Source organism: Plecotus auritus (assembly GCF_963455305.1).
Source record: "Plecotus auritus genome assembly, chromosome: 1".
In the NCBI taxonomy this organism is placed as follows: Eukaryota; Metazoa; Chordata; class Mammalia; order Chiroptera; family Vespertilionidae; genus Plecotus; species Plecotus auritus.
In genome coordinates this window covers 57670790-57691060 of record NC_137770.1, presented here as the reverse complement: position 1 = coordinate 57691060, position 20271 = coordinate 57670790, and the positions used below count along the sequence as shown (strand labels likewise).

General features: G+C 39.2%; 1 protein-coding gene across 12 annotated transcripts in view; it reads left to right on the top strand.

Annotated features, from left to right (window-relative positions):
* TCF12 (transcription factor 12) overlaps window positions 1-19742 on the top strand; it is a 385291-nt gene extending 365549 nt beyond the window's left edge. For 11 of the 12 annotated variants that reach the window (XM_080675437.1, XM_080675442.1, XM_080675439.1 and 8 more), the window contains 3 exons: window positions 11653-11885; window positions 14457-14610; window positions 17401-19742. In XM_080675437.1, coding sequence (XP_080531563.1) covers window positions 11653-11885; window positions 14457-14599 — 376 coding nt within the window. In that variant the 3' untranslated portion in view covers window positions 14600-14610; window positions 17401-19742. The remainder of the gene's footprint in view (window positions 1-11652; window positions 11886-14456; window positions 14611-17400) is intronic. The other variant, XM_080675436.1, reaches the window with a different exon arrangement.
* The last annotated feature ends 529 nt before the right edge of the window (window positions 19743-20271 follow it).

Below are 20271 nucleotides of genomic sequence, written 5' to 3'. Positions count from 1 at the left end.
ACGTGATTTATCCAACCCACCTTCTATTATTGGCCTCCAGTGTGTCACTAATGTAATAGTTCTGTGATCAACTTTCTTTACATAAATTTCAATGTACATCTCTATATCCATAGGATGAATTTCTAAAGTTAGAATTAGTGATTAAGAGGTAATGAATATTTTAAGGCTTTGAATTTTTATTTTGCCAATTTGTCCTTCAAAAATATTGTTTCAGTTCCCCATGTTTTTAAAATTTTTTTTTAAATTTCTTGATTAAGGTATTACATATGTGTCCTTATCCCCCTATTACCCCCACCTCCCATTCATGCCCCCACCCCCCTGTTGTCTGTGTCCATTGATTAGGCTTATATGCATGCATATAAGTCCTTTGGTTGATCTCTCCCCTTTGTCCCCACCCTCCCCTACCTTCCCTGAGGTTTGATGTTCTGATTGATGTTTCTCTGTCTCTGGACCTATTTTTGTTCATCAGTTTATGTTGTTCATTATATTCCACAAATGAGTGAGATCATGTGATATTTATCTTTCTCTGCCTGGCTTATTTCACTTAGCATAATGCTCTCCATCTCCATCCATATTGTTGCAAATGGTAAGAACTCCTTTTTTACTGCAGCGTAGTATTCCATTGTGTAGATGTACCACAGTTTTTAATCCATTCATCTGCTTATGGGCACTTAGGCTGTTTCTAAATCTTAGCTAAGGGTGAATTGTGCTGCTATGAACATAGGGGTGCATATATCCTTTCTGATTCGTGTTTCTAGTTTCTTGGGATATATTCCTAGAAGTGGAATCACTGGGTCAAATGGGAGTTCCATTTTTAGTTTTTTGAGGGAACTCCATACTATTCTCCACAGTGGCTGCACCAGTCTGCATTCCCACCAGCAGAGCACGAGGGTTCCTTTTTCTCCACATCCTCGCCAGCACTTGTCATGTGTTGATTTGTTGATAATAGCCATTCTGATAGGTGTGAGATGGTACCGCATTGTTGTTTTGATTTGCATCTCTCGGATAATTAGTGACTTTGAGCATGTTTTCATATGTCTCTTGGCCTTCCTTCTGTCTTCTTTTGAAAAATGTCTATTTACATCAGTAGCCCATTTTTTGATTGGGTTGTTTATCTTCTTTTTGTGAAGCTGCATGAGTTCCCTGTAAATGTTGGAAATTAAACCCTTATCGTTGATATCATTGGCAAATATATTCTCCCATGCAGTGGTCTTTCTTGTTGTTTTGTTGATGGTCCCCTTCGCTGTGCAAAAGCTTTTAATTTTGATGTAGTCCCATTTGTTTATTTTCTCTTTATTTTCCATTGCCCTAGGAGCAGTATCAGTGAAGAAGTTCCTTCAGCATATGTCTGAGATTTTGCTGCCCTGTGGATTCCTCTAGTATTTTTATGGTTTCCCGTCTTATGTTTAAGTCCTTTATCCATTTTGAGTTTATTTTTGTGTATGGTGTAAGTTGGTGGTCTAGTTTCATTTTTTTTTTGCATGTATCTGTCCAATTTTCCCAACACCATTTATTGAAGAGACTGTCTTCACTCCATTGTATGTTCATGCCTCCTTTGTCAAATATTAATTGAGCATAGTGATTTGGGTCGATTTCTGGGTTCTCTATTCTGTTCAATTGATCTATATATCTGTTCTTGTGCCAGTACCAGGCAGTTTTGAGAACAGTGGCTTTGTAATACAGCTTGAAATCTGGTATTGAGATCCCACCTACTTTGTTCTTCTTTCTCAGGATTGCTGTGGTTATTGGGGTCTTTTTTAATTCCAGATGAATTTTTGGAGAGTTCTTTCTAGGTCTGTGAAATATGCCGTTGGTATTTTAATGGGGAGTGCATTGAATCTACAGATTGCTTTGGGTAGTATGGACATTTTGATGATGTTGATTCTCTCAATCCATGAACATGGTATGTTCTTCCATCTTTTTATGTCTTCCTCTATCTCTTTTTTCAGTGTCCTGTAGTTTTCCGCGTATAGGTCTTTTCCCTCCTTAGTTAAGTTTATTCCTAGGTATCTTAATTTTTTTGGTGTGATGGTAAATGGGATTGCTTTTTAGTCTCTCTTTCTGTAAGTTCATTATTGGTGTATAGAAATGCCATACATATCTTGGCTTTAATTTTGTATCCTGCTACATTGCCGAATTCATTTATTAAGTCTATTAGTTTTTTGATGGAGTCTTTCAGGTTTTTTATGTACAATATCATGTCATCTGCAAATAAGGACAGCTTTACTTCTTCTTTTCCAATTTGGATGCCTTTTATTTCTTCTTCTTGTCTAATTGCAATGACTAATACTTCCAGTACTATGTCGAACAGGAGTGGTGAGAGTGGGCATCCCTGTCTTGTTCCTGTTCTTAGGGGAAATGGTTTTAGTTTTTGCCCATTGAGTATGATGTTAGCTGTGGGTTTATCATATATAGCTTTTATTGTGTTGAGGTATGATCCTTCTATTCCCACCTTGTTGAGAGTTTTTATCAAGAAAGGATGTTGGATTTTGTCAAATGCTTTTTCTGCATCAATTGATATGATTGTGATTTTTATCTCTCAATTTGTTTATGTGATGTATCATGTTCATTGATTTGCAGATATTGTACCATCTTGCATTCCTGGGATAAATCCTACTTGGTCATGGTGTATGATCTTTTTGATGTTCTGCTGGATCCGATTTGCTAGAATTTTGTTGAGGATTTTGGCATCTATGTTCATGAGGGATATTGGCCTGTAATTCTCTTTCATTGTGTTGTCTTTATCTGGTTTTGGTATTAGGGTGATGCTGGCTTCATAGAAGGAGCTTGGAAGTGTTCCTTCCTCTTGAAATTTTTCGAATAGTCTGAGGAGGATAGGTTTTAGTACTTCCTTGAATGTTTGGTAAAACTCCCCTGTGAAGCCATCTGGCCCCGGGCTTTTGTTTGCCGGAAGCTTTTTGATGACTGCTTCAATTCCTTCCATAGTTATTGGCCTATTGAGATGTTTAGATTATTCCTGATTGAGTTTTGGAAGGTTATATTTTTCTAGGAATATGTCCATTTCCTCCAGGTTGTCCACTTTGTTGGAATAGAGTTGTTCATAGTATTTTTTAATAATCCTTTGTATTTTGGTTGGGTCTGTTGTTATTTCACCTCTTTCATTTCTGATTTTGTTTATTTGGGTCCTCTCTCTTTGCTTCTTGGTGAGCCTGGCTAGAGGTTTATCAATCTTGTTTAGCCTTTCAAAGAACCAGCTCTTGGTTTTGTTGATCTTTTGTATTTTTTTTTTTGTCTCAATGTTGTTTATCTCCACTCTGATCTTTATTATATCCTTCCTTCTGCTTACACTGGGCTTTTCTTGTTGCTCTCTATCTAACTCTTTGAGTGTAGGGTTAGGTAATTTATTACTATTGTTTCTTGTTTTTTGCAGTAGGCTTGTAGAGCTATGAACTTCCCTCTCAAGACTGCTTTCACTGTGTCCCATAGATTTTGGATTGTTTTGTTTTCATTGTCATTTGTTGCCATGATGTTTTTTATTTCTTCCTTGATCTCTCTTGTAACCCAGTCATTGTTTAATAGCATGCTGTTTAGTCTCCATGTGTTTGATTTTTTTTGGATTGCTTTTATTGTAGTTGATTTCCAGTTTTATGCCACTGTGATCTGAGAAGATGCTTGATATGATTTCTATCTTCTTGAATTTGAAGAGACTTTGCCTATGACCCAACATATGGTCTATCTTTGAAAATGACCCATGTGCACTTGAGAAGAATTTATGTTCTGTGGCTTTGGGGTGAAATGTTCTGAAGATGTCAATTAATTCCATCTGGTCTAGTGAGTCATATAGGATTGATGTTTCTTTGCTGACTTTTTGTTTAGAGGATTTGTCCAGTGGTGATATTGGGGTATTAAAGTCTCCTACTATGATTGTATTGCTGTCAATCTCTCCTTTGATATCCTCCTGGAGTTTTTTTATGTATTTGGGTGCTCCTATATTGGGTGCATATATGTTTACCAGAGTTATTTTTTCTTGTTGGATTGCTCCCTTTAGTATTATGAAGTGGCCTTCCTTGTCTCTTGTTATGTCCTTCACTTTGAGATCTAATTTGTCAGATAAAAGTTTTGCTACCCCAGCTTTTCTTTCATTTCCATTCGCCTGAAAAACCTTTTTCTATCCCTTCACCCTCAGTCTGTGTGCATCTTTTTTACTGAGGTGGGTTTCTTGTAGACAGCAGATATATGGGTCCTGTTTTCTTATCCAATCCGTTACCCTATGTCTTTTGATTGGGGCATTTAATTTATTTACATTTAAAGTTATTATTGATAGGTACTTATTTGTCGCCATTTTTATTCTTTACCCCTGTGTTCCTTCTTCGCTTCCTATTTCTTTTTTTCACAGCAGACCCGTTAGCATTTCTTGCATTGCTGGTTTGGTGGTAATAAATTCCCTTAGTCCTTTTTTGTCTGTGAAGCTTCTGATTTCACCTTCAATTTTGATTGATAGCCTTGCTGGGTACAGTATTCTTGGATTCAGATCCTTCCTTTGCTTGACTTTGTATATTTCATTCCATTCCCTTCTGGCCTGATGAGTTTCTGTTGAAAAATCAGTTGCTAGTCTGATGGGGGTTCCTTTGTAGGTAACTTTCTGTCTCTCTCTGGCTGCTTTAAGATTCTTACTTTGTCCTTGGTGTTTGCCACTTTAATTATAATATGCCTTGGCATCAGTTTTCTGGGGTTCATTTTGCTTGGGACTCTGTGAACTTCTTGGATTTGTGTGGGTTTTTCCTTCCCTATATCAGGGAAGTTTTCTGTCATTATTTCTTCAAACAGGTTTTCTATTCCTTGCTGTGTTTCCTCTCCTTCTGGAACGCCTATTATGCGGATGTTGTTTTGTTTCGTGTTGTTCCAAAGATCCCTTAGGCTCTCCTCCTGCTTTTTAATTTTTTTTTTCTAGAAGCTGCTTTACTTGGGTATTTTTTCCTACCTTGTCTTCTAGGAAAGAAGACAAGGTAGGAAAAAATGCAGTCCTCTGCTTCTTCTAGTCTACTCTTGATGCTTTCTGTTGAGTTCTTTACAGCAGCGATGTCATTTTTTCATTTCTTCTTGTTTCTTCTTCATTTCCTCTTGGTTCTTACTCATATTGTCGAATTTGTCTTCCATTCTTTTCATCCAACTTATGACCATTTCTCTGAATTCTTTCTCTGACAGGTTGCTTGCCTCCATTTCGTTTACTTCCTTTTCTGGTGATGCCTGCTTTTCTTTCATATGTGGGCTGTTTCTTTGTCTCCCCATGGTCTCTCTTCTCTGGGTGTCTGGTTATGTAGTTCTCTGTCTCCTGCATTGATTTAAAGGCACAAAATACAACACAACCAGGTACAACACACAAGGCTCTGAACAGAAATGTATTCACGATATTAATAACCCCAAATAAAGGTGACCACCAGAGAAAGGCAAATTAGAGGATAGGAGAGAAAGAAGAAGAGGGAAAAATAATAATAATAATAATAATAAAAAGAAAGGAGTGCCAAAATGAAGTTGGGAAAATGAAAAAAAAAAAGTAAGAGAGGAAAGAAAAAGAATAAGAAAGAAAAGGGGAACAAACTATATATATGGGGAGAAAACTTTAATAGAACAGCCACTAATCCCAGCAAATGCCAGTAACAAGTTACCTGGAGATGAATACATACTACAAACAACAATTAATGTCAAGCGAGGCAAGGGAAAACAGCAGCAAAAAATAAAAACAAAGCAAACAAAAAAACAAAACAAAAAAAAGAATAAGCAAAACAATCTCACAAACAAGTATAAAAAATCGATATAATCAACATTCAAGCAAACAACAACAAAAGGACAGAGAGGAAAACAATTTTTTGGATAGTGAAGACAGAGAAGGGAGAGGTGTGTATGAACCCGGAGCAGGGGATTGAAAATTAGATATATAAGTAGGGTGAAATTTTAATAGGGGGTAAAAAGAAAGAATGGGGAAAATCTAAAGCAGGAGAAGGGGTAGAGAAACAGGACAACAAAAGGGGAAAAGTTATGAAGAGAGTGATGGTATAAAGGTAGAGTTGAGATAGAGTAGAATGATGCTAAAGGAAAGATGAAAATAGAATGTAGAACACTAATCTCAAAGTCAAATAAAGAGAAAATAAAATGACACTTTTTAAATTAAATTTATTTATTGATTAAGGTGTTACATATGTGTCCTTCTTCCCCCATTACCCCCCCCACCCTCCCTACTCATGCCCTCACCCCCCTGTTGTCTGTGTCCATTGGTTAGGTCCATATGCATGTATACAAGTCCTTTGGTTGATCTACCCCCCTTACCCTCACCCTCCCCTACCTTCCCTCTGAGGTTTGATGGTCTGATCGATGTTTCTCTGTCTCTGGAACTGTTTTTGTTCATCAGTTTATGTTGTCCATTATATTCCACAAATGAGTGAGATCATGTGATATTTATCTTTCTCTGCCTGGCTTATTTCACTTAGCATAATGCTCTCCATCTCCATCCATGTTGTTGCAAATGGTAAGAACTCCTTCTTTTTTACTGCAGCGTAGTATTCCATTGTGTAGATGTACCACAGTTTTTTAATCCATTCATCTGCTGATGGGCACTTAGGCTGTTTCCAAATCTTAGCTATGGTGAATTGTGCTGCTATGAACATAGGGGTGCATATATCCTTTCTAATTGGTGTTTCTAGCTTCTTGGGATATATTCCTAGAAGTGGGATTACTGGGTCAAATGGGAGTTCCATTTTTAGTTTTTTGAGGAAACTCCATAGTGTTCTCCACAGTGGCTGCACCAGTCTGCAGTCCCACCAGCAGTGCACGAGGGTTCCTTTTTCTCCGCATCCTCGCCAACATTTGTCATTTATTGATTTGTTGATGATAGCCATTCTGACAGGTGTGAGATGGTACCGCATTGTCATTTTGATTTGCATCTCTCGGATAATTAGTGACTTTGAGCATGTTTTCATATGTCACTTGGCCTTCCTTCTGTCTTCTTTCGAACCAAAGTTTCTATTTAGGTCTGTTGCCCATTTCTTGATTGGATTGTTTATCTTCCTTTTGTTGAGTTGTATGAGTTCCCTGTAAATGATGGAGATTAAACCCTTATCAGTGATAACATTGGCAAATATGTTCTCCCATGTAGTGGTCTTTCTTGTTGTTTTGTTGATGGTTTCTTTTGCTGTGCAAAAGCTTTTTATTTTGATGTAGTCCCATTTGTTTATTTTCTCTTTATTTTCCATTGCCCTAGGAGCAGTATCAGTGAAGAAGTTCCTTCAGCATATGTCTGAGATTTTGCTGCCCTGTGGATTCCTCTAGTATTTTTATGGTTTCCCGTCTTATGTTTAAGTCCTTTATCCATTTTGAGTTTATTTTTGTGTATGGTGTAAGTTGGTGGTCTAGTTTCATTTTTTTGCATGTATCTGTCCAATTTTCCCAACACCATTTATTGAAGAGACTGTCTTCACTCCATTTTATGTTCATGCCTCCTTTGTCGAATATTACTTGGGCATAGTGGTTTGGGTCGATTTCTGGGTTCTCTATTCTATTCCATTTATCTATATGTTCTTGTGCCAGTACCAGACTGTTTTGAAAACAGTGGCTTTGGACCAAGCAGGATTTATACCAGGGATGCAAGGATGGTACAATATCTGCAAATCAATAAACGTGATACATCACATAAACAAATTGAGAGATAAAAATCACATAGTCATATCAATTGACGCAGAAAAAGCATTTGACAAAATCCAACATCCTTTCTTGATAAAAACTCTCAGCAAGGTGGGAATAGAAGGATCATACCTCAACATCATACAACCCATATATGATAAACCCACAGCCAGCATCACACTCAATGAACAAAAACTAAAACCATTTCCCCTAAGAACAGGAACAAGACAGGGATGCCCTCTCTCACCTCTCCTGTTCGACATAGTACTGGAAGTACTAGCCTTGCTATCAGACAAGAAGAAGAAATAAAAGGCATCCAAATTGGAAAAGAAGAAGTAAAGCTGTCCTTATTCGCAGATGACATGATACTGTACATAGAAAACCCTAGAGACTCCATCAAAAAATTATTAGACTTAATAAATGAATTCAGCAATGTAGCAGGATACAAAATTAACACCAAGAAATCTATGGCATTTCTATACACCAATAGTGAACTTACAGAGAGAGAGACTAAAAAGCAATCCCATTTACCATCGCACCAAAAAAATTAAGATACCTAGGAATAAACTTAACTAAGGATGTAAAAGACCTGTACACAGAAAACTACAAGACACTGAAAAAAGAGATAGAGGAAGATATAAACAGATGGAAGAATATACCGTTTTCTTGGATTGGTAGAATCAACATCATCAAAATGTCCATTCTACCCAAAGCAATCTATAGATTCAATGCAATCCCCATTAAAATACCAATGGCATATTTCACAGACCTAGAAAGAACTCTCCAAAAATTCATCTGGAATAAAAAAAGACCCCGAATAGCTGCAGCAATCCTGAGAAAGAAGAACAAAGTAGGTGGGATCTCAATACCAGATATCAAGCTATATTAAAATGACACTTTTTTTAAAAAAAGGTAAAATAGTAGTAGTAATAATACTGATTGAAAATAAAAATGTAATAATTAAAAAGGTAAAATCAAGTGAGGAAATAAGAAAAAAATTAGTTTCTTAAGTAAAAGATGAAAAAATTAAATTAAAAAATAAAAAAAATAAAATGTGCAGTAGTGAAGGCCATTCATTTCCTCTATTGTTCTGTTTGGCACGCCTTTTTCCCAGTCAGGACAGTATTGCAGTTCCCTGCATTCCACTGCTCCTCAGTGTTGTAAGCCAGTCCTGATTTTTAGGCAGGCAGTGTGTCTTACTTTTTGTATTCCTTTATTTGTGATTACACAAGAGTCAGTTTGTGATTCAACCCCTGTGTGGCAGTGTTTCTGGATTGACCTTCGGGTCTATAGGTCCGCTCTAGCCAGTTCTTAGATCCTGCTTTCCCTGTGGCACTCAATACCAGTTTGTGGGAGTGGGCTGCCCTAGAGCTGGTTCTCTGACGGTCACTCCCTGCTCCGATCCCCAGGTTCCAGAAAAACAACTTTCCCCTGCAGTCTCCTATGGTGTCCGCAACTGGGTGATCCCCTGCACTGGGCTCAGCAATCATAAGCAAGGATTTAAAGAGGAGAAAGCGCAAGTTTGCGAACTCCGGGGCTGCGCGCAAGTCTGTGCAGTCCTTCCTTCCCCCCTTCTCCCGCCCTCCTCCCCCCCAAGCAGCCGGCACACTTTTAAAATTTTTAGGCTGTCCTTCTGCGTCAGATCAAAATGGGTTGCTTTTTAGAGATCCCCTCTGTTAGCAGCTCTGAGGACCCCCTTCCACATTCACGGATCACACCAGCCCCAACAGCCACGGATTTTTCTAGGCACAAACTTCCCCCGGTCCTCCAGCTCCCCCAGTGCGCGTGTTTCTCTATCCTGCCGGGACCAGAGACCTCACCTTATCCCAGGAGAAATCTGACCTTTCTGTGGTGGAGTGTAGAGCTCCTCTGAATCCGCACATTTGCGCTAATTGGGGACCAGTGCTCTGGGGTTCGCAGCTCTTTGTTGGGTGCTGCAGTTGTAGATTTTCAGGCTTCTGATAACATCCACTCTTCCCCTTCAAGATGCAGGGTCTCTGCGTCCCTTTTTAAAATTATTTTATCCTCACCTGAGAATATGTTTACTGATGTGAGAGAGAAACATTGATCAGTTGCCTCCTGTATGCACCCTGACCAGGAATTGGACTGATGCTTCAACCTACTGAGCAACCCAGCCAGGTCCAGTTCACCCATATTTTTAATTATCACTACTGATGATATTTCTCTCTGGAATAAAAAATAGTGATTTTCTGAGATACTTCTCGTACTCTATGCTTCAAGCTTTTTCCTGTTTACCAGATGACTGCCAGCATATATTTAAGAGTATAGGTTATACAAGTTAATGCACTGGTGTACCAGGACAGTGCTTCCCAAACTTTAAAGTACATATAAATTAACTTGGGATTTTGTTAAAATGCAGATTTCTATGTTTTTAACAAGCTCCAGTAATGCTCATGCTGCTGACCACATTTTGAGTGGCAGAGTGCCTAGAATATTATGTAGTCATTCAAATTATATTTATGAAGAGTTTCACTAGCATGGAGAAGTCTTCACGCTGTACTATGCAATGGAAATGCATTTTTTAATGTACAGCATGGGGCAAAATAGGTTTACAGTTGTTTGTATGGAAAATAATACAATCATCCTATGTAATCCTATATAATAACTAGAGGCCCAGTGCACGAAATTCATGCACGGGGTGGGGGGGCGTGTCCCTCAGCCCAGCCTGCACCCTCTCCAATCTGGGATCCCTCTCACAATCCAGGACTGCTGGATCCCAATCGCTCGCCTGCCTGCCAGCCTGATCACCCCCTAACCACTCCCCTGCCAGCCTGGTCAACCCCTAACTGCTCCCCTGCCAGCCCAATTGCCCCTAACTGCCCTCCCTGCTGGCCTGGTAACTCCTAACTGCCCTCCCTTGCCAGCCTGGTTGCCCCTAACTGCCCTCCCCTGCTGTCCTGGTCACCCCCAACTGCCCTCCCCTGCAGGCCTAGTTGCCCCTGTCGTCCCCTGCAGGCCTGCCCCCCCCAACTGCCCTCCCCTGCAGGCCTGGTCACCCCCAACTGTCTTCCCTTGTAGGCCTGGTCACTTCCAACTGCCCTCCCCTGCTGGCCTGATCGCCCACAACTGCCCTCCCCTGCCAGCCATCTTGTGGCGGCCATCTTTGACCACATGGGTTTGGCCATCTTGTGTGTTGGAGTGACGGTCAATTTGCATATTACTATTTCATTAGGTAGGAAGAGCTAATATGCAAATAGTCATCATGCCCTCATGCTGTCACGCTGTAATGGCTCAGACACTCAACACTGGGTAGAGAGGAATGCGGACCAGCCAGGCACAAATGAGCTCATGAGAAAGGAATGGGGACCAGCCAGGCAAAAATGAGCTCATGAGAGAGGAATGGGGACCAGCTAGGCTGCGGCCTGGGAGAGGGACAAGCCACCCACCCCACGGTCCCCTGCGGCTGCGGCCAGCCCGGGCGAAGCCAGCCCAGGTCCTGGGTACCTGCGGCCAGCCAGAGGGAGGGAATCCTGGGTCCTGGGTGTGGGCTGAGGCAGAGGTGATTAGAGGCAATCAGGCCAGCAGGGGAGCAGTTAGGGGTGATCAGGCAGGCAGGCAGGCAGGCAGGCGAGTGTTTAGGAGCCAGCAGTCCTGGATTGGGAGAGGCAATTGAACATCTCCAATCAAGGGGTCCCGGATTGGAGAAAGTGCAGGCCAGGCTGAGGGACCCCAGCACCTCCCCCCCCCCACCCCCCGCATGAATTTTGTGCACTGGGTCTCTAGTTAATAAATAATAATGATAATACAAGAATCTCTGTTTTACATATTCACAACTGTAAACCTACTTTTGCCTACCCTGTTTGTGGTATCATTTGAATTGCATTTGAAGAAAGACCGGAAAGAAATAGACATTCATGTGAAATGTAACTATTACTACTGTTTGGTAAAATTTATAGGTAATTTTTTTTGCATCTTTATACTTTATAATTTCATTAAGTAAACATATCTATGCTTTATAGGGATTCTAATAGGCATTGTTGTTCCTTTGTTTTCTAGCAGTACTAATGAAGATGAGGATTTGAACCCAGAACAGAAGATAGAAAGGGAGAAGGAAAGGCGGATGGCTAACAATGCCAGGGAGCGCTTGCGTGTACGGGATATCAACGAGGCATTCAAAGAGCTGGGTCGAATGTGTCAACTTCATTTAAAGAGTGAAAAACCCCAAACAAAACTCCTTATTCTTCATCAGGCTGTGGCAGTCATCCTTAGTCTTGAACAGCAAGTCAGAGGTAAGTAGGGTCAGCAAAGATACATAACTGTTCTGCCTCAAGTGGGCAGACATTTCTGTTTTCACTCACTCTTCTCCTAGGCATATGGTTTGCAAGTTCAATTAGTACTTCTGCCACTGTATCATCGGGATCAAATTTTCTTTCTAGTTCTCTCACCTCTGTCTCACTGTATTGGTCAATATCTATAGGCTCAGTGCTTCACACAAACCAACAAAGAGTAATCCTGTGTAACAGTGCAGAACAGCCAACCTCCTTCTGCTGCTCAGCATTATTCTTTGTGCCTCTTTGTCTTGTTGATTCTGGTGTCCAACACTGTTGAATTTACCTGCCTAGACCTGTCCTCCTCCTGTTCCTTCTGTCTTTCCTACTTCTCTGCACTCAGTTTCTTGCCTGCTTTACTCTGGGGGTATCTACTAGGCCATGCTGTTTAATAGCATGCCTGGTCATGGCCCCTCCTGGCTTGGCCTCATATGGATGTCCTCTATACCCATATCAATAAGGTATCAGGACTTCTTTGTTGATCCCTGATCAGGAATGCCATGAACTTCTTAGGCTAGTATGCACTGGCATGCCTGAATGTCCCTAAGAGCAAAAGTATAATTATTAGTCTCATCCACTACTGACTCAGACAGCTCCCCCAACTGTTCAACTTCTCAAGAAGTTTGATGGAATCTTGAAGATGCTTTGAAACTTCATTTTTTGAACAAGCATTTATTACTCTGTCCCATTCGGCTATGTGCTAGACCCTGAATTATCAACACAAACCCTTGAGAGGTTCTACCATTGTGCTTGCTTTTTTGCATATTACTTGTATATCTTTTTATCCAAAGTTATGAATGCCTCATCCTAAGCCTTTTTTCAAGAATTTATAGATGTAACCTTGGGTTTCAGACTCTGCCTCTCTCTTCATTGAGAGAAATTCCGTCTGTCTTATTTATTGGATATTTGTGTAATATCTCATCTGAAGGAAGTTGGAAAAGAAAAGAGAAATAGGAGTAGGCAGATGCTTGACAACTATAACCATAAAACTCCCTTCACTGATTACAGGAAGAATACTCTCTTTAGTAGGGAAAGCAGAGTTAGAGAACTAGAACACACTTTCAGAAAAACATGCAGCAGTAATTTATCCGCTTCCCACCAGTTTCTACAAAGCTGTTGATTTTGTTTACATGTCTAGTTTGGGCATCCCCTGGACATCCTCTCGGGGCTCCCCTCTGGTTTGGGAGGGTGCTCCAAGACTGTAAGTGGCTATGCACAACCTGTCATCCCTGTACAAGTGTTCTACCAGGAGGGCAGCCAGACCCAGGCCCAGGGCATCTGGAGAACCGCAGGAAAAGTGGCTTTCCCTCCAAGCCTCAGATTTTGCCAGAGCACTCTTTGTGCCTTGGTGCCCCACATTTTAAATCCTGTCTGGTCCCTGCCATTGCCGATTTAAGTCTTTACCTTGTGACTACAAGTTTGCTAACCCTCAGCAGATGTCACATGTTTGTATTCTCAGCTTTTACTAAAGGTTGAATTACAGGTCAAGTACTTCCTCATCAAACTTTTTACAGGGCAGTGCATCAGCTCACTTCTCTTCCAGTGATAATTTAGACTCGATAGAACTATTACGATTTTAGTTTCCTGGTCTCTTAGAGAGCTTAAAGATGAGTAAACTACTAGGTCAATGTTTCCCAAATCTGATTGGTCGTAGAATCTCCAGAGGCTTTTCCTTTTCCTAAACAAATTTCCAGACCGTAACCTAGTAGATTTGAATTTAGTTGCAACAAGGTAGTCAAACATGGTAGTCTTAGCATATTCATTGGTAATACTCTACTCCTTACTAAAATCCCACTGAAATGAATAAAGATGGAATTAACTCACAAGGACAGATGGGAGATAAAAGAGCAGCTGAGATAGCAAAAACTGTATTATATAAGATGGAAAGAAAGTAGAACAGTGGTAGCTGACTTATTTAGAGAGAAGAAATGAAGGGGAGCCTGGAGGAAAACCAGCAAGAAGCAGAGCAGGGTGCCTCACAGAGCCCCTTTTCCTGACTGGCTCTGCACTTGGAGGTGCTGATTATTGCAACAGCATCAGGCCTGAAGCAGAAAAACTGACTGAAGATCTTCTGTGGAAAAGTTGGATCCCTAAGTCTCTTCTCCACTTCATATTGCTTCTTCCCTCTCTTCTCTTCCCCCATAAAAGACAGAAAGGGTATTTTCTAGGGGGGAAATGAAATCAGAAAGGCTGCAAATATGGATCACCAAGAAAAGCAGAGGATCTGAGAGGCATGAGTTGAACAGTGAACCCCTCAGCCCTGTGTCCCGCTTTGCTTCCCTAATGCTGGCAGCCACGTATATTAACCCCATCTTCAAAAAATTGGAGAGTTCTTTCCTAGAGAAACGAAATGCTCTAGAGAAAAGACCTCCAGATTTAGCAATTCCTGAGTAACAATGTCTCGGTTTTGGATTACCATCGAATAAAACTCTCAGAAAGAAAAATAACAGTAATTTGCTCAGTTTAAGACCTAAGAGTTCCTGATTCATAACTTATGATTGTAATAATAAAAATTATTTTCCTCTGTTTCAGAGAGGAATCTGAACCCCAAAGCAGCCTGCCTTAAAAGAAGGGAAGAAGAAAAAGTTTCTGCCGTATCGGCAGAGCCGCCAACCACACTACCAGGAACTCATCCTGGGCTTAGTGAAGCTACCAACCCTATGGGTCATATGTAAACATCAGCCAGGTAAGTAAGAGTATGAAAAGGAGGTCACCTGATTTATCTCAAAGTTAGAACCTTTGAACAGAATGCTCTAGTGGCACTGGTTGTGCTAAAGGTCACGTGTAATTTGGAATCCAACAGTTTACCTTTCTGTTGTATAGTCATATTACAGAGCCAGTGTCATCTTATACCCAGTTACTATTCTCTTCAAAGTGCATCCTGTGGTTTATAAAGAATTTTGGGTTCTGTTCTGGATCATCATGAATGTCATTCTGGTCCAAGAAGAAAATAGTGCAATGACTCTTCCTCCAAAAAATACTTTTGCTACCACTTATACTCCTCATTTCTCTACCAGAAATACTTAGCTGTATCATCAACCAGTTTTCTGTTAACCATCCACCTGTTCTTTGCCATGAAATCTTCATTTGTGTACAAAAAAGTTACTACTTGTTTCCATTGGATCAATAATGCAATTTTGTAATATGCATCTTTATTCCCAGTAAGAATATCAGTTATACCAATAATCTACAAATGAATGTAAAGGTGTCATATATGCTAGAACCAGAATGCCCTTCTCTCTGGAATTATACTTGTTGAAAGACTGTTATTTTCCTCTTCATGGACTAAATACAGTTTACTTCCTTGTGATTTTTTTAACTGAGTGACAAAAGTAATCTGAGGGTGTTGCCCAAGTTGCTCATTTGAATCACCTTTTTCTTAACTATATGTATTTACGTTATCTATAATCTTAGTTGTATAGTTAATGTTTAGGTGGCAGAAATTAATGGAGACTGTAATTAAATATTTTGGACAGTAGCATTTTAGCTAATCATTATGGATTAGGAGTAGAACTGGTAACTTCATTTTTATAATCTGCTTCAGCAATGGGGAGTTCTTTTCCCAGTTTCATCAGGAGATTAAAAGCAGTAAGCAAAGATGAATGAATGGGAGGTGTGGAGCAGGAAAAAAATTTCAAATACAGTTTCATTTGATCAGCTTTATGGCTGTCATTTTGAGCTAAAAGTCTGGAATTTGATAGAATAGTTTGCAAACTACAAACACTAGTCAGTAACTCACCCTTTCTGGAAAAATATGGTTCCTACCACCTCTACACATAGCCTTCCTAGGAACAAACTAGACCAAAAAACTTCATTTGGGGACAAGAGGAAGAATGTCAATGTAATTATTTAAGTGTCAATTATAATTCTAGTATTAGCACACTGGATAAAACTCTAAGCCGTGTCCCCCACAAAAACCATCCAGCAATCTAACTGATTGTGCAGGCCCTAGAGACTTCAGGTAAGAGCTGGTTAACATGCAGGCCCTCTAAAACCCACGCCACTGCTTCCTGTTCTGTGGAAAATATAGAATATCCTGAAAAAAATTGTTTTCAAAAATAAACTTTGAAATTTTAAAATAAAAACATGCCACTGTTTCTTAATGCAAAAGTGACTTTCTAAATTAGCAGATCATTTTGAAGAAGTGTGAAGTGAGGTAACTTCTTATGCTCAGGTCCCAGATAACCACCAGGCTGTGAAAAGAGTGCTTTATGTTCATCTGTCACACTTATCTCTGAGCCTGTGTCTTATTTTTCTTGTTTCTCTCCAGTTTGTTGTACCCATTTTCTCTTACTCCCTTCCCCCATTTCTCTCTCTTTAACTCTCTCCCTACCTCACATCTGTCTTACCCCCTTCAGTTTACTTCCTGCTCTTTTTACTGTTTCTGTATCTCATATGACTTTCATATCTCTACAATGAGGAAATTCCCCCACTTAAATTAAACTTTTGAGATTCCTACCTATCAAAAAGAGTTTATCAAAAATCCCTTTTTTTAAAACATAATGTAGTAAATGTACTTTGTTCCATTAGATTTTATTGGTTAGTGTTTATTATCTTAAAATATGTCTTATAGGTTACTAATTTCATAAAGGTAGTTAGTTGTCTAGTCTCACCTGATAACCTTCAATTCTTTATAGAACTGGGTGGCAGATTAAAACCAGCAAGAGACTGAGCATCAGGAAAATAACTGCTAGAATCAAATTAGCTGATAAATGATCACAGAATGAATGACTGTAAAGGCACAAGAATTTTCCACCATGTAATATAAGGCCAGGTGGCTTTGAGTATCTCATTTATCCATCCCTACGAGCATCCCTCTATTGCAAATAATACTGTGGTTATTGTTGATAAAGGAGGTGCAAAGTATGAGTCTTCCTAAAACTATTTCCATAAAAAATGGCTAAAATAGAAAATTTTAGAGTCACTACTATCTATATTACATTAAGGATATAAATATGTGTAAAATGTAGACTATACATTTTCTTAAAAGTTCATTGAGCAAATATTTCTAGAGGACCTACTATTAACCAGGAACTGGGATCAATGTGAAGATGAATACAAAATGGTCCCTGCCTTCAGAAATGTTCAGTTTAGAGAAGATAGGTATGAACTGTTAACACAATGTGATTGATGGGCTGGAAGCATGGGTAGAACCTCAAAGCTCAGGTATTGTCAACTGGAATGTTGCTCAAATTAAGGTTTGCTTAATTGTCACAGCTGTTGTATAATCCTGTATTTTGTTATTCTATAATCACATGATCTCCTTTAAAAATCTTACCACATCTTCAAGTAAAACTATTTTAATTACCCCTTGAAAGAAAGAGGCTTATGTAAGTCATGTAGAAGACTGCTAATTTAGTGTAAAACTGGGTATAAGAAATGTCAACCTTTTGGGTTTTTTTTTCTGGGGAGGTGTTTATTTTAACAATGATGTGCTAATTGGTTCTGTTCTCTCCCTTGTCTCTCTCTGCCACAGTTCCAGAGTTATCAGTAGGCTAGATAGAAGGTGAACTCTCCTCATAAGGACTGGACAACTCAGATTATCTGAAGACAAACCTGATAGAAGGGAGAAGAAAAAACAAGACACTTGAAGCAAGAAACTCAAATGTAATCCTGCGATCAAAGCAACTGGTCAGCACTTCATCAGAAGTGAAGATAGGAAGCTCATCAACGTGTCATTTTTGTCGCAAGCAGTGTGTCGCTTCTGCACAATCAGAGATTGTCTCGATCTCTCCACTCACCGTGGAAGTTGCCTTGTGCCTAAACTGAATTGACAAATGCATTGTAACTACAAATTTTATTTATTGTTACGGAACTGTAAGGTCTACATATAAAGGGAAAAAGTTAATGTGGAAAGCTGATGTACACTCAGCTGATGCCAGCATTCATTAAAGCTGTTCACGTGCAGAGAACAAAGCAGTGACAACCATTGGCCCTTAGCATTCCCGGCATACCTGTTAGTGTCTTAAAAAGGAAGGGAAAAGTCTTCTGTTGCCCTCTCCTATCCTTTTGCCATATGAATACTGTTTTTCATAAAATAGGAAAATACTACTTGGCATAGCTTTTCTCTCGCTTTCATTTTTTCATTCATTTTTCTTTTCTCTTGGTGGGTGTTATATTTGGTCTCTGAAATGGAGTGGTTTATGGTCACAGTCCAGAATCCTCCGTGTAACCCTCTGAGCTTTGCCTATCTACCTTACAAAGATAAGCAGAGACCATCTGTGACCATAACTTAGCTACAATTTTGAAAGGGGAAATTTTGTCCCCTAGATTTTCCCCAAAATACGTACTGCTTTATTTCTAATAATAACCAAGACTTTTCAAGCTTCTAGGTTTCATAGTAAAGCTTGTAATAGCAAGAAGTGTAAATTACAAGGGAAGAATCGAGTATTTAGAAATGGCTTTGTTTTCCAAGCAGTAAGTACTACATACAGTACTTATAAAGTGTTAGCTATAAGTAAGCACAAAACGGATTTAAAATACAAAGAAGATTTCAGGCTGTAGTTATGATGACCATAACAAAACCCAGTAGTCACCAAGGCAGGTAGTGTGATAAATGAACACACCACTCTGAGGCTGGTTACTTAATGGGATACAAGAGCAGTGGTCACCCGTGTTTCCTTTTCCTCGCCTTTCTTTTTCTGTCGTTTGGATGGGTGGGCAGTGGGGAAGAACTCAGTGGGTGATTTAATCAGCTGCAAACCATCTGCCCTGCCCCAAGAAGATGAGCCAGATTAGCATTAAACCAGTGCTTGTCAGTCCATCATAATGCTGTGCACTAACTCACCCCTGTCTCGTACCCTTAAGAGTTGTTTTTTGTTAGACATAATAAGCACTTTGAACTTCCATGAAATCTGTCTTCCACCACAACTACCCTGGGAGAGAAAAACATGCTAAACAAGGTTGTCTTAGCTTAATAATTCCTTATAGCCAGTATCAACAGTGGCAATCAGCACACAGAAGAAAGGACCCAAATCACTATGTAGCTTAACGATTTCTGTTCATTTGAAAGAACAAAAACAGGACAGAACTTCAGATCCTCCAATCAGGATGATTCCTAACAAGTCAGTCTTTTGTGAACTTAGTGGACTTTTTAGTTACTTTAATTTGCATATATTCTCCGATTACATCAGACTCTCTCTGTGGCCTTGTTCTTCATTTCAGTGTTAATCAGCTAAACAGAAATTGTTGCTTATGATGTGTGAGTGAACATAGGCCACTGCCTGGCCTTTTCCTTCAGAGCTTGTTGTCTTTTTCGCTATATTAGACTTTGCAGTATGCCCAGAAGCTTTCCTTCATAAAATAGAGAGAAAAAAACATTTGGCTTATTTTTCACTGTAGCTAGTCTTTTATACAATAATCTTGTAAGAAAATTTCTTGAATTCTAAATATTACTCTTTCTAGATTTTTGAAATCAAAAAGTTTTCAGTAAAAAGTTTCTTACTTTATTTTATTATATTAGGTAGTAAAAATGTAGGGTTATTTACCATAACCTGTTCATTAATATCAGAAATTTACAATAGCATTTTAAGACCATAGTAGGACTCTAGCATACCGTGTAGTACCTATGGAGTATTGTAAGAGCTAATTGTCCGAGATGAATTGCTTCTCATCTTGTTCTCCAGTTTCCATTGTTGGTTTATTGCAGATTTGTATCCTGTGTCAAATTCAAGGTATTATTGATAAATCTTTTCAACCAGCAGCAAGAAGTTCAAAATTTTTCTGTCACTGTAACAGAAAACACAATATGTATATAACATTTATGTAGCAATAAATGTGCCATCTTTTTTTAACATAGTAAACTAGTGAGTTTTTTACATTCCTCTCTCAAAGAATAATGCATTTTGTTTTCTTCATCTCATTCCTCTCAGAAATGCCCACACTGCTTTTCTTTTACCCCCGCCCCAGCTGTATTGAAATATAAATAACATATAACATTGTGAAGTTTAAGGTATACAACATAATGATGTGATATGCATATATTGCAAAATGATTACCTCAATAAGGTTATTTAACATCCATCACCTCACATAGCTGCTTTTGTGTGTGTGGTGAGAAGCGCATGCTGCTTTCTTATCTGCATCATTTATAACATTAAACCCATCAGGACAGAGTCGGCCTGTAGAACTGAGTTGGTGTCAAGAGTCTGTAGCTTCTCTGGGTTTTGTATTTCTCTTGCTCTCCCTTCTGAGAGTGGCCTTTTAGCCTTTTCCTTAACTGTTTGACCAAACATCAGTTAATAGTTAATAACTACTCATTTGTAGATCTAGAAATAAATGAAGAGAATGGAAAAATATTTAAATGAGGCTTTTCAAATGAACATTCTTCAAAGCGCTTTTCACATGTT